At 56.6% G+C, this 24,022-nt stretch overlaps 2 protein-coding genes across 7 annotated transcripts in view; one reads left to right on the top strand and one right to left on the bottom strand.

Annotated features, from left to right (window-relative positions):
* Positions 1–6,387, top strand: part of ILKAP (ILK associated serine/threonine phosphatase) — a 33,796-nt gene extending 27,409 nt beyond the window's left edge. For 3 of the 5 annotated variants that reach the window (XM_054479422.1, XM_054479421.2, XM_054479423.1), the window contains 3 exons: positions 3,173–3,292; positions 5,765–5,846; positions 6,113–6,387. In XM_054479422.1, the coding sequence (XP_054335397.1) occupies positions 3,173–3,292; positions 5,765–5,846; positions 6,113–6,253 (343 nt within the window). In that variant the 3' untranslated portion in view covers positions 6,254–6,387. The remainder of the gene's footprint in view (positions 1–3,172; positions 3,293–5,764; positions 5,847–6,112) is intronic. The other 2 variants (XM_063648187.1, XM_063648188.1) reach the window with 1 other exon arrangement.
* A 1,160-nt stretch (positions 6,388–7,547) lies between these two features.
* Positions 7,548–17,931, bottom strand: ERFE (erythroferrone). 2 transcript variants are annotated; one of them, XM_054479414.2, is made up of 8 exons: positions 17,609–17,931; positions 15,070–15,192; positions 13,925–14,027; positions 12,754–13,016; positions 12,570–12,678; positions 12,393–12,483; positions 11,064–11,142; positions 7,548–9,815 (listed from the first exon to the last, which is right to left on the bottom strand). In XM_054479414.2, exons 1-8 carry the CDS (start codon positions 17,801–17,803, stop codon positions 9,717–9,719), a joined length of 1,062 nt encoding a protein of 353 aa, XP_054335389.1. In that variant the 5' UTR covers positions 17,804–17,931; the 3' UTR covers positions 7,548–9,716. The 2 variants fall into 2 exon arrangements, with proteins under 2 accessions (XP_054335389.1, XP_063504259.1); XM_063648189.1 differs by lacking the exon at positions 7,548–9,815 and adding an exon at positions 9,846–10,849.
* Positions 17,932–24,022: the final 6,091 nt, after the last annotated feature.

The raw sequence follows: 24,022 nt of genomic DNA, 5'->3' as shown, positions 1-24,022 counted from the left end.
TGTTTATTGAGACCAGCTGTGTCTTGCTTTTACTGACATGCAAGAGGAGCTGAAGACCAAGCAGCTTCCAGCTGCCTTTAGCAGCCAGATTAGCCTTAAACACACAAGTAGTAGGATGTCTCAGTCTCACCCAGTCTCTCTCTCTCTCTCTCTCTGGAGAAATAATTAGAACAGAAAATATCAACAGAAATAGCTAAGATCTGAAGACACTGTTGAACAGCTTGTCCAACAGTAGGAAAACAGTTTTCTGGTTGGCAGAAAACAGAGAAGAGAAATAAAGCAGCACAAAGCAAAAGTTGGAAGTGTGTAAGGGCAGGAGGCCAGTCCTAATGAGGGCTAGTACCAAGGGACAGGCAGATTGGCTTGGTAGGCTGAGACTTAAAATGCCACTACTTGGCCAGGCGCGGTGGTTCATGCCTGTAATCCCAGCACTTTGGGGGGCCAAGGCGGGTGGATCACGAGGTCAGGAGTTCAAGACCAGCCTGGCCAAGATGGTGAAACCCTATCTCTACTAAAAATACAAAAATTAGCTGGCGCGGTGGCAGGCACCTGTAATCCCAGCTACTCGGGAGGCTGAGGCAGGAGGATCACTTGAACCCAGGCGGCAGAGGTTGCAATGAGTCGAGATCGCGCCACTGCACTCCAGCCTGGGCAATAGAGTGAGACACTGTCTCAAAAAAAAAAAAGCCACTACTTGCTAAGCATTGTAATTATGGGGGTGGGGGGAAACTGAGGGAAGGGGAAAGAGAATGAACTTTGGGCAGTTTGTTTAAACTTTGAAAACTGGGCAACGGGGAGAACCTGCTGTGAAGCAGACAGCTTTCTATTGTGTCTAGAGTAGTGCAGACTTTCTAAGAAATGGACATGGATAGAGTATGTATTGGTGGCATGCGCCTGTAGTCCCAGCCACTTGGAGGCTGAGGTAGGAGGATCATTTGAGTCCAGGAGCTTGAAGCTGTAATGCGCCACCATGTCTGTGAATAGCCACTGCACTCCAGTCTGGGCAACATAGCAGGACCCTTTCTCCTAAAAACAAAAAAGAGTTCCAGTGAAATGGATAAAGCAGACTGGGAAGTATGAAGCCTGTGGGGCTGCTGGGGCTGAGTCCCGACCAGCTTCATCAGTGGTGATCATTTTGAACTTGTACCAAAGTTTCCAAAACAGAGGTGGCATGGATTTACCCTTGTGTGATGCTCGATCTCAGAGTTGGGACTCTGTGATTGGCCTTTGTTGAACTGACAGGTATTTGAATGTGCACATCCTACGTAGGACATTGCATTGAGGGTAGGTATAGTGCCAGGGCAGCTTGCCTCATCACTACCAAACGCTTTTCCCGGGATCCAGCATTCTGTCCATTGTGCTTTCTCCTGTTACTCTAGCAGTTCAGTGAATGTAAGATTACTACTCTGTATGTGGAACTTTGAAAACAAGAATGAGGCCATGTTACGCCTGTAATCTCAGCACTTTGGGAGGCTGAGGTGGGAGGACTGCTTGAGGCTAATTGTTTAAGGACCAGCTTGGGCAACACCCTATCTGTACAAAAAAAAAATTTTTTTTATTTACCTGGACTTGGTGACACCTGTAGTTCTAGCTACTCAGGAGGCTGAGGTGGGAGGATCACTTGAGCCCAGCGAGCGATTGCACCACTGCCCTCCAGCCTGGGCAACAGAGGGAGACCCTGTCTCTTAAAAAAAAAAAAAAGAGAGAATGAGAGATGCCAGTTCCTGTGCTGCTCTTATTTTCCTTCTTTAGACTTAGGAATTGTTTCACATTTTCTGTACAGTGCAGTACCAGAAGTTGCTGAGCTACTTGGTCTTCTGGGACCTGCCATTGCAGAGGTGGTCATTGTAATCTTAATCTTGTTGAAACAGGATGGGTTTATGACTGGGATGGCCGGAAGCCACACCAGACACCCAGTCACCTGGTCATGGGAGAGGTAATTTGTTGGCTTTTCGTAGTACTTACACTGTGAGCTGCTTCCTGAAGTGGCACTCTTAAGGCCAAGTGCCCCCACCCATCTTCAGTCCTCAGCTCTTCCCCTGTGCATTGTGTTTCCTCTTGCTGTTTAACAGTTTGTATCCTAAAAGATCGCTAGGCTTTTTGCAGATATCAGCAGAAGTCTTTGAAGAAGAAAAAACATGTTTGTTACGGATACTGAACTCTGAGCCACTGAGAGGGTAACTGGGGCCCAGAGAAGGGCCAGGCTGAATTCTGCCTTTAGGACAGCAGCCCAGGAAGCATTTCCTACCATGTGCAGCCATCTGCACCGCATCTCCTGAACTTGCTTGGTCCATGATTTGGGAGCCCCGTGGTGATCTTATCAACGCCCATGCGCAGCCGTGGCATTTGCGGAGTGCTCTCTCACACGTTGAGTATGGTTCTCTTCCTTGCCTTTACAAACAAGGGCCTGAAGGGGAGAGAGCTTGCAGCTGCCTAAGGCGACAGTTGTGCTACAGCCTAGACCAGAATTGTTCTTTGGGGCAGTAGGCTCCCCCAAATGGTTTTTCCTTGGCAATAGGACTGTCCCTTAGATGTCTCTTCCCATTTGTAGATCACTGCCCCATCTCCTCCATATCCCCTCACGTAAAAATAGAATGGGTGAAACTATGATGCTATGCAGGATACTGTCATTTACATTAACATTAAACCATACCTGTACTTGATGCAAAGGACATGTGCTCCACAATCCAGGAATAGCCACTTTCAGGGATTTTCCAAATCTAATTAGACTGAAATGCAAAATATCTCTCTGTTCTAGCTATTGTTAACCCTGGCTGCATGTGGGAAACACTCAAGGAGCTTTAAGATACAAAAACCCTGCCAGGCTCCCTTACCCAGTCAGTCAAATCCAGTTCTGGAGTTGGGACCTAGGTGTGTGATGAGAACTGCTGAGTCCCGTCGAAGGTTAAGCTGGGCAGCACTGCTTGGCAGCCACTGGAGGTGCTGTTCCCACCCATGTGCGGCTGGGCAGGGTCCCTACCCCAGGGCAGCAGTTAATGGCCTAGACACCCCTGCATATTTGAGATCAAGAAATGTCAGTACTAGTTAATAATGGGAATTCCACAGTCTGTATCTTTCACACTTCCATTCTCTGCTTTTAAGGTGAGATTCTAAGTACTGTGGACCCATAATCTGTCAGGTAGAGTCTGAAATGTTTTTCCTCTCATTTTAGGGATGGGCGTGTTTTGGGCGTGCTAGAGGTGTCCCGCTCCATTGGGGATGGGCAGTACAAGCGCTGCGGTGTCACCTCTGTGCCCGACATCAGACGCTGCCAGCTGACCCCCAATGACAGGTAAAAGGGCCCTATAAGAGGCACAGGTGTGTGTGCGTGTGGATTTATTTGTCTTCCTCACTTCTTCCAGTTTGTATCAAGCCTTTGTTGGAGGGAAGGTGTGCGTGGTGCTAGGCCCTGGGGGTGCAGAGATAAATAGAATGTGGTTTCTGCTCTGGTGGGGTCTGCAGTGGTAGGGAACACACATGGGGATGGGCAGCTGCAGTCCAGTGTGTCCTAGGCATGTGCTGTGTGCTGGGGTCTTTGGCAGTAGGGGAAGGGGGTATCCCTGTCAGAGGAGAAGGGCCTTCCTGGCAGAGGGAACGCACAGTTAGGCATTAAAATGTGACACTGTGAAAGAATGGCCAGACAGGTGCTTGAAGGACCGAGGGAATGGTGGGAAAGTGATAGCAGGGTACTTTGGGGGCAGATCCTGAAGGGCCGGCCCTCAGTCCCATGCTGCAGAGTTTGAACTTTAGTTGATCATTGGTGGAGAATCATAGGAGGTTTTTACACAGAGCCAGGATCGGTTGAGAAAGAGACTGTTCACTTGTTCATCTCCTGTTCTCCATGCCTAAGGGTACAGCACCGTGCTGGCCGAGGGCAAGGCCTCAACAGGTGATGGTTAAAGATGGTATTATGGGGCTAGGGAGGCCCCGTGAGCAGCGGTGCAGCAGCCCTGGCCTGATGATGAGGGCTGAACTAAGGCAGTAGCAGGAGGGGGTCAAGGAAAGCTCCCGGAAGCAGGATTCACAGCACTGAGTTGATGAGGGGAGGCGAGAGACACTAGTGGCACTGTGGCGGGTGGTCCTCCGAGTGCTGCTGAGTCCTGCCCCAGTGCTGCGGATGAAGAGCACGTGCCTTGCTTTGGCACTCGCCTGCTTGGCGTTGTCTTGAGCCACTGCCCCGTTCTCCACATCTTCCTTCAGTGTGTTTGTCATGTTCTCATGTACCCTGGGGTCCTCCATCATCTTTCCAGCAGCCGCCTCCTCTGGTTTTCTGAATGATGCACCTTCTGCTTTGCTTCCTAGCTCCCCTTCCTGGATTGTAATCATGGGTCTGTGTGATTGGTTATTCAGGGTCTGACTTTCAGGACACTGGAAGGGGCGGGAGCCTGCCTGCCAGGACTAGGCCCCACTGTGTTCTTAGCATGGACGATATGCTCAGCAAATAGTGGCTGAGTGAATGCCTAGTCAAATGAGGAAAACAGGCTGGGTGTGGTTGCTCACGCCTGTAATCCCAACACTTTGGGAGGCGGAGGTAGGTGGATCACCTGTGGTCAGGAGTTCGAAGCCAGCCTGGCCAACATGGCAAAACCTCGTCTCTACCAAAAATACAAAAATTAGCCAGGCATGGTGGTGGGCGCCTGTAATCCCAGCTACTCAGGAAACTGAGGCAGGAGAATCACTTGAACCTGGGAGGCGGAGGTTACAGTGAGTCGAGATCATGCCATTGCTCTCCAGCCTGGGCGACGAGCGAAAGTCCGCCTCAACAGCAACAACAACAACAACAACACAGATATTACAGTGAGAAAAGGAAGGTGGCTTATACCGCAAAGCTGTGGGGAAGCATATTCCCCACCCCCAATGCCAGGAGAACTAGAACTGTCACATTGAATCCATTGGTGTTCAGAAAGATTCCAGGGGCAGTCTAGGGGGGTTTGATTCTGAAAGGGAGAGCATGTGGTTTTCAAACACAGGAACATGCACAGCTTCCCCTTCTTGGGCCTTGGACTTGGATGCAGCCCCAAGCTGTGCATGTGCACCCAAGGATGTTTCACCGAGGCTGGGCTCATTCTTAGCTTTATGTCTGGAAGTGGTGTAAGGCCTATGGTGTTATAAATTCTTGTATATTTACCATAACACCCATGTTTTTATTCAGTGATTTTTCTTGAGTTTGTCTAAGAAAGTACAGCACCTAATGTTTGAGGTAATTAATAATTCTGTTAATTGGTGAAGAGAAGGATAGTCTCAGTTTTGATGTATAACATCCTATCCACAAATACTTGTAAGTAGTTTAAACCTTTGTCTCAGAAATTAAGTGGGTTTAAACAAATCTTAGCCTGGCCAGGCGCTGTGGCTCATGCCTGTAAATCCCAGCACTTTGGGAGGCTGAGGCAGGTGAATCACCTGAGGTCAGGAGTTTGAGACCAGCCTGGCCAACATGGTGAAACCCTGTCTCTACTAAAAATACGAAAAATTAGCCAGGCGTGGTGGCGGGTGCCTGTAATCCCAGCTACTCGGGAGGCTGAGGCAGGAGAATAGCTTAAACTGGGAAGGTGGAGGTTGCAGTGAGCCAAGATTGCGCCATTGTACTCCAGCCTGGGCAACAAGAGTGAAACTCCATCTCAAAAAAAAAAAACAAAAAAAAAACACCTTAGCCTTTGAATAGTTGGACAAATATTTATTTTATCTCCATCTCCAGGCCCTTTTTTTATTTTTTATTTTTTTGGTTGGACCTAAAACCCATTTATATTTCTCCCTGGTGTTGTAGGTTCATTTTGTTGGCCTGTGATGGGCTCTTCAAGGTCTTTACCCCAGAAGAAGCCGTGAACTTCATCTTGTCCTGTCTCGAGGTGAGACATCTCACACGGGGGTGGTGGTTGTCCCAACTGTGTCTTAGTTTTCAGAGAAGTAGAAGTCCTGAGACCCTATTTCCTCCCATTGTGGAACAGCCCTTGTGCCCTTTTTCAGTGTGAACTCTGCCTACTGACTCACTGGTCAGTTTGTCCTGCCAGCCCTGATGGAGACCAGAGCAGCTCTTCTTCCTGGCAGTAATGTCTCAGGAAAGTGACAGGGTGCAGGGCCACTCCATTCACTCATTCCCTTTCTCATCTGGTAGGATGAGAAGATCCAGACCCGGGAAGGGAAGTCTGCAGTCGACGCCCGCTACGAAGCAGCCTGCAACAGGCTGGCCAACAAGGCGGTGCAGCGGGGCTCGGCCGACAACGTCACCGTGATGGTGGTGCGGATAGGGCACTGAGGGGTGGCGCGCGGCCAGGAGCACGCATGGTATCGACTTAAAAGGTTCAATTTGTGTGTGTGCACATTGTGTGTTTTGTGTACTCCTGTGGGACTCCCATGGTTGTAAATAAAGGTTTCTCTTTTTTTTTCCTAGTCTTTTGAGTTATTATATTGTGAGCACCTCTTGACCCTTCAGAGATTGTGTTTGCTTTTGAATATGCTGTCTTTCCTTGTTAAAACCATTACAGGCATCTTGGACTGGCTCGTAGCGGCCTGCAAGCTGCTGGTTGTGTGCTGTTTTGTAGTTCACAGGCATTTTTGCTGTGCTTTAACTCTCATGATAACCCTGGTTGGGGAAGTGGCACGTTGCAGTGAAGAGACCCAGGGGATGACTGGTTAGAGACAAGGCGAGGACCAGACCAGGGCTTTTGGAACCCTCTAGCTCTTTTCAGTTTTCCCTATGGAAATAGTGTTGCAAAATGTTACATAGCATGAGCTCAGGCTTAGCCAGGAAATAGACTCATATGCAAGGTTACTCATGCATCAGACCCTCCAGAAACAGTACAGAATTAGCGATTCTGATTCCATTGGTGAGAGCTGCAGTCTGGTGGAAGGAGTCTGTGGAGGACTAGGTTCAGTGGCTTCCATCTGGACTCCCTGGGTGTAGGTGTGCACCTTCCTGTTGGAGCAGGCAGCCTGCTGCTCAGCATGGCCCGGAAATTCCGCTTCCCACTTGAGGTAGGTGTGGGGAGTTGGCCCTGTGCTGGAATGAGGTTAATCTTAGCAATAACACCTCAAAGGGGGACACTTCTGTGAAAGATGTTAAAAGCATGAAAAGGGTGCATGAAGAATAATAAGCTCAGAAGAATAAGCTTTAAAATACTTTTCAAGCATTTGTTTACATAGAAAACATGTCATCATTATGTAAGTAGTTTTTAGTAAAGCAGCTCTTGGATCCTTTTGTGTAAATGTTTGGCTCAGGATGATGTAAGATTGTAAAACTTTGCGTTTTCAGAATCTGTTTTGTAATGTTGCCTGGCCCCTACCCAACACACACATGGTTTTATCACCCGGTTGAGTGAGTGGAATTGGTGTCCGTGCTGTGAGGACCTCAGTGGTAAACACTTCATGTAAACCTTAGCTGCCTCCTGGGGGTCTGTTGTGCAAAAGCCACAAGTAAAAACTGAATGAAGTGTTGGTGCTGCCCCTTCCTTCCCCAGGGAGTTTTAAGAGCCAAGTACCCATTTCAGTTTGAGGACTGGGACATTATACGGTGTGGCATCATTGAAGAAAAGAGCCCTGGCACCCCAGAATCAGGAAATAGAACCATTTATTTGGTAAATGTCTTCCTTTAGCAAACCAGGTGTTTGCACACTGATGTCTGTGACTCGTACATCCCTATGTCCCACTGTTCCCGAGAGGCTTGACCCTAGTTTCCCAGGAAGGTTCACTCCCAGCCTTCAAGGGAGTCCCTCCACGTAGAGGCTGGAGGCCATCTCCACTTCACCTTCCAGGTTCCTCCTTACCGTGCTTAGTTTAGTGAACCTGGGCTAAAGGATTCATTCCGGATCTTAAGGTCTGCCTTTTGTTTTGTAACTGTTGTGTCACATAGTTCTTAAGTACTTGAACCACCCCACAAAGTCAGTTATATAAATATATTCCACCTGGCAGTATTAGACAATAAATACTTTAACTGCTGCATAACACACTGAGAAAATGAAAGAGATGTGGATATTTGGCTTTTTCAAGAGTAAAAGATAAGTTCTCTAAAATATCTGTGCCCAGTGGATACAAAGTGAAATCTAGATAAGGGCGTGGCCACATCACCCCCTTATCAAAACACACGGGATGCAGTACCCAGGCCAGCCCAGTACTTCTAGGTAGGGTGGGTATGAGTCCTACTGAGAATCGCGCCAGGCCTTTCCCAGGGCAGAGTGTTTGGTTTTTGTGTATTACTGCACTTGGGGATGGAGATGTTTGATTCGGAGTTGGGGTTTGGAAGCTGGGCTCCTGGGGATCATTCAGGCCTGGCGGCAGTCACCTCATCCGGAGGCTAGTTAGAAAGTGAAGGTGACTGGCCATTGCTCCCTTCTCTCCCGGGCCTGAGCACCCTTGCCAGACCAGCTTGGCTCCCAGGAGGTCCTGAGGCACCAGGTTCTTCGTAGCCTGTTGTGTGGGGAGGGAGTGGGTTAACTCTTCCTCAGCAGGTAGAAGCCCTTGGAGGTCGCTGCCGAGGGCCTTGTCCTCTTCACTACCTACTCTGGGACAGTCCTGCACTTGGGGGAAAATGTGGGAGGCTACATTTGAGGAGGCTGCGGGCTCACAGCCTGTGTGTCCTCATGAGGGATGAGAGCTGCCGTCCCCATCCCCAGGCCCCATCACTGCCACAGGAGCACAGCAGGCTTGGGACCAGCCCTCCCAAGACCACCCTTTCTCGGGACCATCTCTCGTCCACCACCTGTCCAATGTGAGCGCCACATCGCCACCCAAGTGGGAAAGATGCTTGGGAGGCTCATCCAAGAGCTGCTGGACCCAGCCAGGCCCTGGCACCCCTGGTGGAAGTCTCTGCTTCAGCTATTTGGAAGATGGGTCAGCAGGCCTGGCTGTCTCCAATCTGTAAAGACGTTCTAGATCTTTCCTCTGGTGGGTGGATCCTACCAGTGAGTCAGCACCTCAGAGGGGAGGGGAAAAGGGATCTCATCCACCTCTGGAGAGGGTGGAAGGGGCCTTGGCTGTGAAAAGATTTGCAGAGGAGGGGAAGAGTGGAGCTCCCATTTGGAAAGGCCTTCTGAGGTGAATTTGTGAGTTAATCTTGCATACATTAGAACTAGAAGCTGGGCCCACTTACTGTCCCCCAGAGGCCCTTGTCCAGTGTCCCCCTGGCCCAGGCTAAGCAGTGCTCAGCTCCACTGGCAGGTAGAACACGGTTAGGGGAGGGCAGGGAAGACCAAGCAGCCCAGATGGCGATCAGGGGAGTGGTGAGTGACCCTGTCCCTTCTAAGCAGTAAGAACACAGTGTACTTCCCCATGGCAGCCCCCTCAGCCCTGTGTCAGCTGACCCTCTTCCAGGGAGAGGCCCTGGCCAGTGTGCTCTGCACTCCAGGAGAACATGAAGAGAGGTGGAAAAGGTGGGGCTGGGCACAGGAAAGATGCAGAGGCCATCTGGGCAGGTGCTGAGCAGGCCAGGAAAGAGTCGGCCCGCAGCTGGGGACTAGCAGGTGCCCCCAGGCACGCTGACTCTTTACTGGATAATAGCCCAAGATGGTGTCCTGAATCACCCCTGGCTCAGGGACCACCAGTGTGCACGTCACGTCCGTAGGCCTGCCTGCAGTGGCTCTGTGGGCTGAACTGCAGTGGCCAGTGTGGGCAGAGTTGCGGGTGGGCCTCCTCCTCCATGTGGCCACTGCTACTCTGACACTGTCCACACATTGTCTAGACCTGTGCTCCATTTGCCCCTGAGAGGAAGGGCCTGTGGTGGCCGCTCACACGCCCAGGAGGACAGCACTGAAGTGGGAGCCACTGCGCACTGTGAGGGAGGAGCCGCTGGCGTTGTCCAAGAACACGGAGGTCCACTGCCCCATCTGCAAGGAGGGTGCCTTTGAGGCACTGGGCCGCCCCAACAGCCTGCAGAGGCGACCCAAGGGCCAGCCAGCCACACTCCCTCTTTCCCACTCAGCCCCACATATGGGAAGCGCTCAGGCCCAGAGACGAATGTGGCCGCCAAGATCACAGAGCAAGGGCCCGCACGGGTTGGGCCCCACCCAGCACCTCTTGTGCTTTCCCTGAAGCGCCCTACGGTTCGCGTGTGTGGGAGCGAGCCCCTGTTCAAGGCCAGAGTGGGATTCAAGAGTCCAACAGGTTTCTCAGCTTCTCAGAGCCTGCAAGGGCTCCCAAGTCAGGTGGGGGAGAGGCCCTTCCCCACAGGCCTGGCCCTGCAGTCATCTGGCAGAGCCTTCCATGAAACCAGCACTCTAGCCTGGATGCTGGTTGTCATGCACCAGCAGCGCCACATTCCCTGGGAACTCCCGGAAATGCAGAATCCGGGATCCACCCAGACCTGCCTCAGGATTTGCATCTTAAGATCCAGGTGGGGCAGAGACCATCTGAGTTCACCAAGCATGCTGTGCGGCACCCAGAAGGGACCTCTAAATGCCTTTCAGCAAGCACAGACTCTGGAGCCGGACAGCCTGGCCTCCATTTCTGGCTCTGCTGTGTGAACTTGGGCTAACTCGGGGAGTAGCACTACCTTCTCCAAAGCTCTGGGAGCATTCAATAGCAGCTGTTATTCCACACACCTGCACTCAATTGTTTTCTTTGTTAGTAAATTCCACCTTTATGTCCATTTCTCTACCACTTGCCAAAATTCCCACAGTGCCAGAGATGGTCACTTAGGGTTTTAGGCAGGAAAATAACATATCTGGCTTCCCACAGTCACAGGGGACTCGGCGTCAGCCTGGGCAGAGTGCTGGCCTCCATTCCCTCCCTGCACTGGTCCCTCAGCGGGCTTGTGGTGGCCAGGAGTACTGGGCCTCGGGATGAGGTGCTCAGGGAGTCTGAATATTGGGAGTGCAGAGCGGAGCAGCTGCTCAAGCGGGCAGGTGCTCTCGGGGAAGGGCTGCGTTTGGAGGAAGGAGATCAGGACTTGAAGCCTGGCTGCGCCCAGACCAAAGTGAGCACCTGGCATGTCCTAGACCCTCTCCCAGGCCTGGAGTCTGAGGGTGCTGCACCCGACCCGGTGATCCTGAGCATCTAACAGCACCCTTCTGCACCCAGCCACCCGTGGCCATGCCCAGGCGGTGCCCCTCCATGCCCAAGCCTGCCCCACTCACCTGCAGGTACAGGACACCATTCACGGAGATGGTGAAGAGCTCACTGCTGCTCTCCAGGCCCATGATGGCCTCCAGGGAGCTGTAGCCAAAACAGAAGGAGGGTCAGCCTGCCCCATGAGACCCCACCAACTTCATCCACGACACACAATCCTGCCAGCAGCCAACGCATGCCCAGCACTGGTCTTCCAGTGGAGGTGGTGTCTGAACCGAGTCCCCAAGAGGAGGAAGGACACAGGGCCAGAGGCATGCTTGCTGTATTGAGAAAGGCAAGGCGAGGGCCCAGCAAGAGGCAGCAAAGCCCTGGCTCTGATGGGAAACAGGACACTGGCTGAGGCAGCCGGAAGTGGGGATGTGGTGGCAGGTGATGCTAAAAGTTGGTTCAGGCCAACACACTCCGCGGGTTCAAAGGCAGACTAAGAAGTTTTGGACTTGATCCATTCATTCAAGTCTGCTCTGGCTACGCTATCCGCAGGGCATCTCTGCTGTACCTGGGCTGCCTTCTGGGTGTGGGGAGACAGGGAGCTCAGGGTCACTGCACTCATGGGCCAGATGGTGCAGGAGCAAAGGGATGCGATCATGGGGAAGAAAATTCCCCGGTGAGGAGTGGGAGGGCGACTGAGGAGGGAGCCTCCAGAAAGCTGTCTGGAGAGGCCTCTTGGAGTAACACTGGTGCTTCGAGCCCCAAGATGAAAGTCCCGGAGGTGGGAAGGAGGCGGGAGGCGGGAGGCTGGAGGCTGGAGGCTGGGAGGAGCCGGGCCTCCTAAGACCTGGGGAGGAGGTGAAGGTCTGGGCAGGGAGTGGCCTGGAAAGGTTTTTTTTTTTGTTTTTTGTTTTTTTTTGAGACGGAGTCTCCCTCTGTCGCCCAGGCTGGAGTGCAGTGGCGCAATCTCGGCTCACTGCAAGCTCCGCCTCCCGGGTTCACGCCATTCTCCTGCCTCAGGCTCCGGAGTAGCTGGGACTACAGGCGCCCACCACGCCCGGGTAATTTTTTGTATTTTTAGTAGAGACGGGGTTTCACCATGTTAGCCAGGATGGTCTCGATCTCCTGACCTCGTGATCCTCCCGCCTCGGCCTCCCAAAACGCTGCGATTACAGGCGTGAGCCACCGCGCCCGGCTGGAAAGGTCATTTTTAACAGGTTCTGGTTGCTGTGAAGGGAAGGCCTGATAGGGGCAGAAGTTGACCGGGAGACCTGGAAGAAGGTGTGGGGTCACCTAGGCCACGGTGGGGTGTGAACGGGCGGAAGCCCCGTCCAGTGCCTGTTTAACCACCTCCAGCTTGTGGAGGCCGAGCGAATGCGGGTGTGGGGTCCGGGCCGGGGTGCACTCACGCGTTGCGCTGGCACCGGGACTGGATGCAGATGAGCAGGCGCAGGTGGTCCCGGGGGCGCGGCGGCCCCCTCCTCGGCGGCTCCCCGAGCGCTGCGGGGGAGGGTGGGACGTGGTCACGCGGGCGGGCGGCGGGGTGGACGACAGGGCGGGCGGTCCTCCCACACCCCGGGCCTCACCCACGTGCAGCGTGGCGGCGAGAGCGTAGAAGCCAGCCACGGGCGCCCTGTACTGGCCGCTGGTCAAGTTCAGGCCCGGGCCGCGGCGGAAGGCACCCTCGGCGTCGGGCTGCGAGGGGCACGGATGGTCACCCCGGGTCCCACCCGGCCGGACCCACCCGCCCTCCCGCGCGCCCGCACTCACCAGGTAGTAGACGCCGAGCTCGTGCAGCGCGCGCCGCTCCACCAACGCGTCCCGGCGCAGGCGGCAGAGGAAAGCAGCCTCCACGCGCGGCGCCCGCGGCCCCGGGGCCAGGGGCGCGGCCAGCAGTGCCAGCACGTCCCCCGCCACGTCGTCGTCGTCCTCCCCGGCGGTGGCCGAGACCGGGGCGAGGCTCGCAGCGACCGGCCCGGCGGGGCTACGCGTACAGGGTTCGGGCTCCGCGCGCTCCCGCTGCCGCACCGCGCCTGGCACAGAGCGAGCGGTGGCCGCGCGCCGGGGACCCCTCACCCGCCCGCCGCGTGGGTCCAGCCCTGAACGACAGGTGCTAGCGGGACGAGGGACCTGCCGGGCGCAGGGGTGGGGCGAGGGCGACGCCCCCTCGGCCTGAAGGGCCTCGGAGTCTTTGCTTCCTGACCCTGCAGCGGCTCCAGTTTCCCTCAAGATTTGGGAAGCTCGGGCAGAAGTGCCCCAGCGCCCTTGGCCTCCAGCCTCACCTCTACCCCACCCACATTTTCCAAAGACGCTGGGGGTAAGATAAGCGATTGCAGCTTTACTGGAAGTACAAGGAGGTTCTTCAGCGCAGAAGGTGCTATATTTAAACGAACAGGACATTGAACTAAAAGGAAAAAACGGCTCAATTCTAATGACTAATGTGAGCCGCCGCTCCGCAGGAGGCCTCAGTGTGGACTCCGCGGCTCCGCTCAGCCCTGCCTCCTCCAGGGCAGGCTGCCCCAGCCCTGGCCAGTGGTGACTGTGGGTGCCAGGCCCACTCCACCTGGTGCTGCCCCATACACTAGCCTCTGCCTTTCGCTGGGCTCTCCTGACTTCCAAGCAGGGCATGGGCGCTGGTCCCTGAGCACCCACCATACTGAGTGGCCAGGTCCACCTTCCTCTGTGAAGCCTTCTCCTGGCCATGGTTCCCCACCCCCAGCCACCCCCAGCCATCCCCAGCCCTGACCCTTGGCAGACATGGGCCAAGATGGGGCAGGGACTGGACCTGGGCCAGCTCCACTGTCCTTGAGTCTAGCCCAAAGCAGGTGCCTCCTTGGGTGCCTGCCGAGGTGCTGAGGTTGGCCCTGTCAGCTCCTCGGGACACCCTCCCAGGCCCTGCTCACAGCGGGGTGTGTGTGTCCCAGCCGGTGCACACCCCTACCTTTCAGCAGCAGCTGGAACTCCTTTAGCAGCGCCTCGGGTGGGATGATGGGGCCTGGGGGGCCCTGGGGACCGGGAGGCCCAGGGGGCCCTGGCAAGCCGAACTGAAAGGGAACCTTGGCAGTGAGGACATGTGAGGAGCAGGCTGGGAGCCACAGCAACCCCTGTGCAAGCTCTTGCCACTAAGAGGCAGGCAACAGAGCTCCCCAGTGGGCTCCAACCTCCAGCCAAGGATCTACTTCAAACAGTGAAAGCTTCTCCTGGAGTGAGTACAAGGACTGTGCTGGAGGTGGGGGCCCCTCGGGGCGGGGCTTTGGCGGGGAAGGACTCTGCTCTGAGTGGGGAGGCAGAGGGCTGAAGCCCGCTCCTGCGGCCAGGCCTCGTGGAGGGAAGAAGACTCCAGGCTGCTTTTGGGGACTTGCATCTCAGGGTCTGCACTGGGCCCGAGTCCACCATCAGCAAGTCCCCACTAGGCTGGATTGGGACCCAAAACAGGAGCCAGTGAGCCCCCTGTGGGGAGAAGCTTAGGGCAGGGCCAGGAGGCTGGGCAGAGGTAGAAGACCAGGCCACGGGGACAGCGCAGCCTGCGCCCCTGCCTCGTGCGCTCCGAGCTGGCCTTCCATCGTGTGGTCAGATCCCAGGCAGGTGAGACTGGCCCCCAGGGGACAGAGAAGCCCACACCCCGTATTTTCCATTTTGGGGGCTCTAGGCAGGAGGCAGCACCAGGACCAAGCACCAAGTTTCTGCACAGGCCAAGACCCAAGGCTGAGTGAGGGTGAGAGCGCAGCAGCCGCCAGGACCCCGTGCCACTAGTCCCTGGGAGCCAGGCACTCCTGCAGGCCCCTCCAGCATGGACAAGGTTCTCACCACAGCCTGGGCTAGCCCAGCCTCCCTGGCCTGGATGCAGAGGGAGGAGGAAAGAGGGAGTGCCTGGTATTTTAGGGGTGTGGGGAAATGGTTGGGACCAGGCCCCTAACTCGGGGCTCCCCCTGGGGCTGCCTGGGTTCTTCCTCTGTGTTCTCTGTCCCCAGGCCGAGGCGTGAGGGGTGTGCTATTGGAAACGTTCAGGATGTAGGAGTGGGAGTGAATAAGGAGCGAGGAGGCGGAGCCCCCGACGGCCTGACGCTGACGGGATGCCGGCCTCACCTTCAGCTTCTTGGCCTTGCCCCTGCTCCTCTTCTTGCCATTGACACCCTTGTCACTCTGCCTGACGAAGAGCATCCAGGCGTCCCGGGGGTCGACGCTATGTGCACGCTCAGCAGTGGGCTCCTGGAACACAGCCAGCCCAGCAGGGCGGTTGGCCTCACTGGGCTCCCACCAAGCAGGTGGGACACTTTGCAGGAGGTGACTGTGTGGCCTTCTGTACTCTGGGACCCTGGTCCTTGTCACCTGTGGTGCCCTCAAAGGCAATGCCTCAAAGGCAGCTCCCAAAGGGGCCCCCACCCCTCGCACGTTCTCCCCCGGCCCGTGGAAGACGACTCCTGGGGAACAGGCCACACCTCGGCCTGGACTTCGCACTCATGGGAGAGGCAGACCCAAGATGCCTGGAGGGAAAATGGGGTGTAGGGCTCAGGTGTAGGGGTGAATCCCTGCACTGGGCCTCCTTCCTCCAGAGGAGCTGCAGTGATCACACTATCCTCCAGTCACCAGGAGGATCCAACCACCAGAGCACCCATAGGTGCTCAGGAAGAAGCAACTGTGATTATCAGGGAGCCCAACTACTAGCCAACCCTCCTCTGTCCATCCCCCACTGTCAGAAGTTCTAAGGAGGCAAATTCAGCCCTCACAGCTGCCTCGGGTTACAGTCCAGTGGGGGAGAGGACCAGGTGAGCTGTCATGATGCGAGGCCTCCGTGTGAGACTTTCATTTCCTCAGCACTTCTCAGACACTGACTCAAGCATGGACAATGATGCTTCTGGAAGTTCCCATTTCTGTCCGCACTGCATCCTGACTGATGCTGACACCGAGCACAGTTTTGGGAGGGACCTTCCTGGGAGAGGCCTTGGACCCACTGGGCTATCTGGGCTCCAGGCAAGGCTGCCAGCTGGGAAGGAAACCAGCCCAAGAAGGCTTAGATGAGGTCATGGGTGCTGACGCTGGGGGCTGACAGAAGGACCCTGGGATTTTAGAGCTGACTGGGCCCTTTTATCAGAGACAAAGCCGCTGCCAAGTCACTGCCTTTGGTTCCTGGCTGATCTGGGGGGATGCAGGGCCTTCTTTTGGGAGCTGGCTGACTAATGCACAGGCTAGGGTGTTGTGGTGGGAAGATGGGGGCTGCGGTGCCAGAGGAGCCTGTGGTTGGACGGAGAAAGGGTTCAGGGTGCCCAGGGCCCTCAGCGCTGCTCAGTGCTTCCTTGGGCCTTAGAGGGTCAACTGCACCACCTGCTGGCTGATCTCCCCTCTACCCCCTCCCAGGACCCTCTTCCACTCTGCGTGTGCCCTCCGTGGAAACATGCGGCGAGGATGCCGCACACCGGCCAGGAGGGGTGTTCCCAGCTGACCCTCCAAGCTGCACCTGTAGCCTGTGGATGGACTCTGACCCCAGTGTGGTTTGGGGGCAGAGCTGTAACAGGCAGAAGTTGGTGTCCCAGGAGATGGCCCCAGTAATGCGGGTGGGTATTGGGCAGCTGCCCTGGTTCCAGCCACAAGGGGTCTCTCAGAAACAAGCCTTGGAGCCTGGGAGGACCTCTGGTGTCACTGTGTCTCCCACAAACAGGGTCCAAGGCCAAAACTCCACCTGGAAGCACCTGAGCCCCGTCTGCCTCCTGCTGACTGTGCCCTGACATTTGGCTGCTGTGCCCACCTGGGTGGTTTGGCCAACTGCACGGGGAGGGGGTGCCTTCAGTCCCTGGGAAGTGGCTGGGGGTGATGGGGCTGGGATAGAGAACTCTGGGGGACCCCAGGCCTGGCTGCACCCCTGTCCCCTCTAGTAGATGCGTTCCTGGCTCTCCCCTCTACTGCCCCTGAGCATCTTCAGAATAAACAGCACCGGCCGCCCACCCCGGCTTCCCTGGGGCAGCCCTGCCTCCCTGACCCAAGGCCCGGCCACACTGAGGGCTCCTCTGAAGTTCTCCCCTCCTCGGGCCTGGGCCACACCTCCCCAACCGGACCACCCTCTGCTCAGCAGTCCAGGCTCAAAAACCCTGGAGAGGAGAGGGCAGGGCAGAGCTCAAGATCACCCACTCACAGCCAGAAGCCACTTGACCACTTGACTCCAAGCCACATGTCATTCCCCAGCCTGAACAGCCCCTTGACCCCAGACCCGCAGGGAAACACTTTCTGTTTTTCAGATAATTGCACCAAATAGACTGGGGGCGGTGGCAGTAATTCGCTTACACTTTTTACAAATGCGTTCTTCCCAATTTCCTCAAATCAAGTTATTTACACTTTATCTATTTCCCAACTTCCTTCTGTCCCAAAAGAAAAGGGGGTTTTCGCCGACCTAGCAGAACCTTGCTTTAAGTCAAACTACCTCAAAGCCAAAGTCAAGGCTGCCCCGCCGGGCTGAGGGCGGCGTCTACACGGCCCTGAGTCTCGGCGGAGCCCCGGAGCCCCGGAGCCCCGGAGCCGGGCGTTGCAGCAGCTCTCGCGGGTGAGGGCGGTCGGCCTCCAGGTCCGCCTCCCGCCGCCCAGAGCCGGGGCTTGCGGGCGCGGGCTGGGTCTGGAGCGGGCCCGGGCGTCTTACCGGCGGACGGGCGGCCGGCCCCGCGCGGCTCTCCCCGGGGCCCCGGGGCAGCTCGTTCCCGGGCGGCGGCTCCTCGCGGGCGCGGCTCCTCGAGGGCGCCCCAGGCTCCGGGGACCCCAGGCCCGCGGCGGCGGCCAGCAGGCCCGCGTAGACGAGCAGCAGGCGGGCTCCGGCGGGGCGGCGGGCCGGGGCCATGCGGGCGGCGGTTCCCTCGCTGCTCCGAGCGCGGCGTCTCGGACGCCCCGGGCTCCTGGCCTTATAACGCGCTCGAATCCCCCGCCTCGCCCGAGACCGCGCGCCCGCCCGCGCCCCCTCCCGGCTCCCGTGCGCGCCCCCTCCCGGCTCCCGTGCGCGCCCCCTCCCGGCTCCCGTGCGCGCCCCCTCCCGGCTCCCGTGCGCGCCCCCTCCCGGCTCCCGTGCGCGCCCCCTCCCGGCTCCCGTGCGCGCCCCCTCCCGGCTCCCGTGCGCGCCCCCTCCCGGCTCCCGTGCGCGCCCCCTCCCGGCTCCCGTGCGCGCTGCATGGGGATGGGGGGAGTGTCCGGGCTGGGGAGTGGGAGTGGGGGAGGGGGCACGGGGAGCGGGGCAGGGCGGGGAGAGCGAGGGGTGTTCCCCTGCTGGGCGCGTTCCCTCCTGCAACTCCCGGTTCTGGGGTCCCTCCTTCGCGCTGTCCAGCGCTTCTGCTTCCTGGGGAGCGAGGCGCCCCTTCTCCCAGCCCTGGACCCTCGGCCCTCGCGACCCCATTTTCTCTGCGGGGAGCCAGGCGCTGCCTCCTCCCAGCCGGCCCGAGGCATCCTTTCTCCCCGCTCTGTCCCCCACGTCCTCTGCAGGGACCCCCGAGGTACCCCCTCCCCATTCTCCTGGCCGCGCCCCGCGAGGCCCAGGCCTCTATGACACAGGTGGAGCAAATCTGAGCCGGGAGACCCTCACGGCCCCTTCTCAGCGCCCCTTTCCCAGGCGAGAACTCCCCTTTCCAGGCTGCCCTCCCTCCATGGCTGGCGTGCTCTGAGCGCAGGGACTCACTGTTCTTCCCCACCTGTCGCACCTGCCGGGACCGAGAGGACGCAGGGAGCCAAGAAACAACTCAAGACAGCCGCCCTGCCCTGGTGGGGCCGAGCGGGGCCTGGGCTGGGAGAACTGACCCCTATCGGGGTGTGGGGGCAGACCAGACCGGAAGCCAGGCTGCCCACCGCCCACCGGAGTCAGTGCCCCCAGAGGTGGACCAGACCCTGCAGGCCTCGGAGAAGATGGCAGACAGGCCTCTGGGCGGCCCTACCAGGAAAGAGCCAGCCCCAGCCCCACCCTACCCCTGGTTTTGTTATATCGCATGCCCTTTTGGCTATCTGCCCCAACACTGGACGCTAAGCCGAGGAGGGTCGCACACTTGGCTCGCTTGCCCCACCCCCGAGGCACCTGTCCCCGGTGGGTACACAGTGCTTTTCGTTAAAGAATGGGAGAAGGCTCCGCTGGAAAAGCACCTCCCACTCACACCGACGGCTGCTGTTCCCCTCTTTTGAGAAGAGCCCGCTGGGGAAAGGAGGCCTTACCCTGTCCTGGTTCACAGGATGTGGCAGCAGGGACTGAAAGGGGCACCAGCAGCCGCAGGTGGTGCCCCCCAGGCTTGGGGAAGGGCCAGGTTCCGTCCTCAGATGCAAGCTGGCCTTTGTCGCCTGCCTTTTCTGGCCACTCATGCGATGTTCCACCTGGCTGGCCTCATGCCTAGCAGGTGGGGAAACCAGGAAATACTTCATACTTTAGGAAAAGCATGGGATCAGAAGGTAATTATTCCCTGTGATTCCACCCCTTTTCCCATAGGATATGGGAATGGTGTAGAGTTGGGTGGGGAGGACGTTTAAAGAAAAACATACCCTGCCCAGCATGAGAATCTGCCCGGCAGGGGTAAGTCCCATGGACTTACTCCATGAAGATGTCTTTCAATGGCAGGTGAGGACACAAGAGGGAAGTCCTGCCTTTAAAAGCCACAAATGGGCCAGGCGCGGTGGCTCACGCCTGTAATCCCAGCACTTTGGGAGGCCGAGGCAGGTGGATCACCTGAGGTCAGGAGTTCGAGACCAGCCTGACCAACATGGTGAAATCCCGTCTCTACTAAAACTACAAAAATTAGCCAGGTGTGGTGGCGAGCGCCTGTAATCCCAGCTACTCAGGAGGCTGAGGCAGGAGAATTGCTTGAACCTGGGAGGTGGAGGTTGCAGTGAGCCAAGATCACACCACTGCACTCCAGCCTGGGTGACAGAGCAAGACTCCGTCTCAACAAAAAGCCACAAATGATTTTTTTTTTAAAAAAAGACCAATACAATGAAAACATTTGAATTCCTATAAAACATGCACGTCTTTAAGACACATTTGAGAAATATGAGAAACACTGGCTTAGGTCATATGTGCCCAGCAAGATATCTGAACTTATTTCACCTGCAAACATTCTGCAGGTTTGTCACAATTAAGGACATTTGCTCCCAAAATCACGCATATGAGGGGGATGTCTTAAGGCCCTCAAAGAGTGAAGGGCTTCTCTGGTGGGTTTTCATGTCTGGTTCTGTTGGAATGTCTATTAAGAAGCCTGATGTGTGGAACTTTGTCATGACATGTCTCAATGTGACATGCACATTCAGTGTAATGTGTTAACGTTTCATTCGGTTTCACTTATTCAGAGGGACTGTATCTGTGGGCCACAGGACCCTGGCGTGCCATGTTCTCCTGTACTCTGCTGGTAGAGAGGGGCTCCTGTCCCCAGGAGTTGCAGCTGTGTGAATGGTACCTTCTTGCTTCTGGAGAAGCTCATCCACACCAGCACCTCATTCGATTCCCCACCAATTAGCCCAGAGAGGTGGGCGGCTTGCCCAGGACGCAGCCCATGGGCAGAGCCGGCGTGGGGCTGCAGAGGCCCTCCTGCCCACTGGGCAGGTTACATCTTCACAGCCTTATGTTTGGCTTGTTAGGGTTCTTCCTATTCTAGTTGATGTGAAATAAGAGCTCCGTGATGAGTTGGAGCATTACTGCAGAAAACATAGCCCCATCTTTTCCCTGTGAGGAATGGGCATCCCACAGGTCTGAATTCCCTCTGGCACCCTGGCTGCAGCTATGGCTCAAGGTGGATGCCGTTTGGCCCCACCCGAGCCCTGGGAAGGTGAGGCTCAGGTTCTGCCACCGTCGGCAACACTGAGGACACGCAGGGATGAGGCGCCCCGATTTGGGGAACATTACCCTTAAGATACTGGTGTGATGTCATTCCACCTCACAGTGGGGGGCCCCAGCTTTCAGGCCAGCATTGAGGACAGGAGCCGTTGCCATGTGAAAAAGTTATTTTCCCAAACAATGAACAATCGTCATGATGTCATGGGCCCTGCCAGAGGCCCAAATCCAATCGGTTCTGGTGCTGGGGCAGCCTCCTGTAACACTGTCCTGAGGGGATGACTCCGCCTGGGTTGGGGGCAGAGAGCAGCGAGGCCGGGGGTCTTCAGGTGGGGCCCCTGCATGTGTCTGTGTTCACGTTTCAAAGTGGCTTTCACTCAGAGGAAGGTGGAGCTCAGCAAAGAATTGCGCAGATCAAGGAGCAGCAGAAATGGGGGCCTCCCCCTGCAGGAGTAGCCCATGGGTCAGAAGTGGGGCTGGCATCGGGGTGAGCCAGTGCATCCCAGGATGGAAGGACTAAATGAGTGGCCACAGAACGGGGAGCACTGGAGCAGGAGGTGGCCTCCCCCACGCACCTTCACGCCTGGCTGAAATCTAATCCTCATTCTTGGGCCCTCATGTCACCGCCCGGGCCTGGCTTCCCAGCAGCCTGATGCAGCCAAGCTGTTCCCACTCTTCTCTCTTCCTCCAGAGGAAGGACCTTTGCCGATGAAGTCATGGGAATAAAAGCTCTCTCTGCCCTGAAAACAGTGGGACCGTGAAGTCAGCTTGTTGTGTGGCCTCCAGAGGCCCAGGCGGGCAGCCTTCACTGTTTACTGGGCCTTGCAAGCCCACGACGTCATCTAATTTGCAAATCGTGTGATTATCCCCATTGCACAGATGAGGAAACTGAGGCTCAGATCTTGGGATTGGCCCAAGGTCACGGAGCCATCAAATGAAACCACATCCAGGTCTGGCCCCTACAACTTGAGGTCAGTTGCTCTGAAGAACCCGCAGATTTAGTTCAGTTCAGTGAGCATTTGTGCAGTTGTGCAGTTCCCATGACATGCCGGCACCAGGCCGAGCGCTCGGAATACACTGTGGCCTCCTGCGTGGGTGTGTGGGCAGTCTCGGGTCTCTCGGGAGACAGTTCTTTCTCACTCCTGCCCAGAGGGTCTCTTGAGTTTTCTGCTAATTGTCTACATGTTTTTAATGGATTAATTAAAATAATCATCTTTAGCTCTCCTCCCAGTTGAACGCAATGCCGTTTTGGAAAGAATCACATTCTTAAATGTGACTGATCAAAATCGTCTTGGCTTCTGAGGGAGTCACGATGGCTCCTGGGGTCTGTTCCAAACAGGACACTTCCCCCATGGAGATTCCTGTCCTAGTCTGCCTCACTCTCAGTGACAGCCACACACCTGGCTGCCCTGCCACATACCTGGTGCTGCAGAGCCCGGGAGAAGCAGCCACACTTCAGACCAATCAGCCGACACCGCGCCGGGCACTGGGAAGGGACAGTGAACGACACAGCCCTGGAGGTGCAGACATCTTTCCTGTGTACGTGGCTGTGCCCTCTCTCCTTAAGCCATTGGCACATTCTCCATCCATACACATGCTTTCAGCTGGATCAACGATGGCCCAACCAACTGGGGTAGTGGCCTGTATCCGTCTGTTTTCTTGCTATAAAGGAAAACGTGAGGCTAGGTAGTTTATAAAGAAAAGAGGTTTACTTGGCTCACAGTTCTGCAGGATGTACAGGAAGCATAGTGCCGGCATCTGCTTCTGGTGAGGCCTCAGGAAGCTTCCACTCATGGTGGCAGGGGAAGGGGAGCAGGTGTGTCACACAGTGAGGGAGCAAGGGAGAGCAGGGGAGGTGTCATGCTCTTTAATGATCAGCTGTCCGTGAACGCACCAGCATTACTGCACCACGCCATGCCTGAGGGATCCGCCCCCATGATGTAAACGCCTCCCACCAGGCCCAACTCCAACAGCAGCGATCAGACTCAACAGACTCAACATGAGATTCGGAGGGGACAGATCTCCAAGCTATGTCATGGTCTACACAGACTATGGAAAAGTGTCAGGTGACCCGTCCATTTAATTACAGTCACATGAGGGTGTCAATGGCCTGATACCAGCAACCACTGTCCCTGCCTGAATAGAGAAGATGCCGGATAACAAAAGGGGCCTGTCTGCGAGGTGTTGGGAAACTCAAGTCCAGTGGAAGTGGCTGGAAGCATGCCTAGGCCCCGGCTTACCTGAGGACCTGGGGGAGCTGAGACACAGTTGGCAGTGCTGGGCCTGGCTGAGGTCCCTGTGTGCTCACTGAAGGCTGAGGGGCCTCAGTTTACCCAGCATCCTCTGTGGGAAAGACAACATGCACCAACCTGGAGGACATGAGCACGTGGGGCCGGGAGGTGGGTTTCACCCACACACCCCTGTGGGCTTTTGCACATGTTCCAAGGCTACGTGCTCCCTTTTCTAGAAGCCCTTTTTAGCCTCAAGCCTTCTAATGAGTCCTCGCTGTCCTGGATTTTGATGATGGAAGGGGATGCCTTGGCTGCCCTACGGCTGTTGCTTGGTGAGTGAGTGCATTAATGTCCCTTCGTGCAAAGCTCTCAAGTGGGTGACGTGTGCCGGACCTTCTGGCCACCGTCCTGGTGTCCTGGCCACCTTCTCCACCTGTTCCCTGTCCCCAAGTGGCCACAACAGCCTGTCAATGGCCTCTCTTTCCTCTGGGGTCTGGTTGGGTTTGGCCTGTAGGAGGCGCTAGTGGGAGACGGGGCAGGCTAGAGAGAGAGAGGGCAGATGGACTCTGCCACCTCCTCCCAGCTGGGCAACAGGGGTGGTGGCTGCGTTCCCCCGCCAAAGCCCTCTCTCAGCAGCTCCCTGGAGTCTGCGTCTGCCCTTTCCCTTCTCCCAAGACAGACGGGGTGGCACTCCCCGCTGCTGCTGTCCTGGGACGCCTCTCCAGCCACTGGGCTCCCTTCACCCTGCCCACAGCATGGGGAGAGGCCGTCGTGAAACTCTCCTTAGCCACTCACCTCAATACCCAACAGACGCCCCTTTCCTCCTGGTGCCCTGAAGGCTGCGATGGTGCCCTGAATCAGGAGCCCAGCTGATCGGGCGAGGTGCACTTTGGCACCCCAAAGCTGGGAGCCAGACCCTGGAGAGGCCTACGCCTTCCACCCGAGGACCGCCCATATTCCCGCAGGGTGTGCAGGGGTGAAGAGCAGGCGTTGCTCTGGCATGCCGCCCTTTTGGCTACTTTGTGATCAAAGCCTA

The sequence above is a fragment of the Pongo pygmaeus genome, chromosome 11, assembly GCF_028885625.2.
Source record: "Pongo pygmaeus isolate AG05252 chromosome 11, NHGRI_mPonPyg2-v2.0_pri, whole genome shotgun sequence".
Lineage (NCBI taxonomy): Eukaryota > Metazoa > Chordata > Mammalia > Primates > Hominidae > Pongo > Pongo pygmaeus.
Note: the sequence above shows the minus strand (reverse complement) of the source record. Positions and strands in the feature narration are given on the sequence as shown.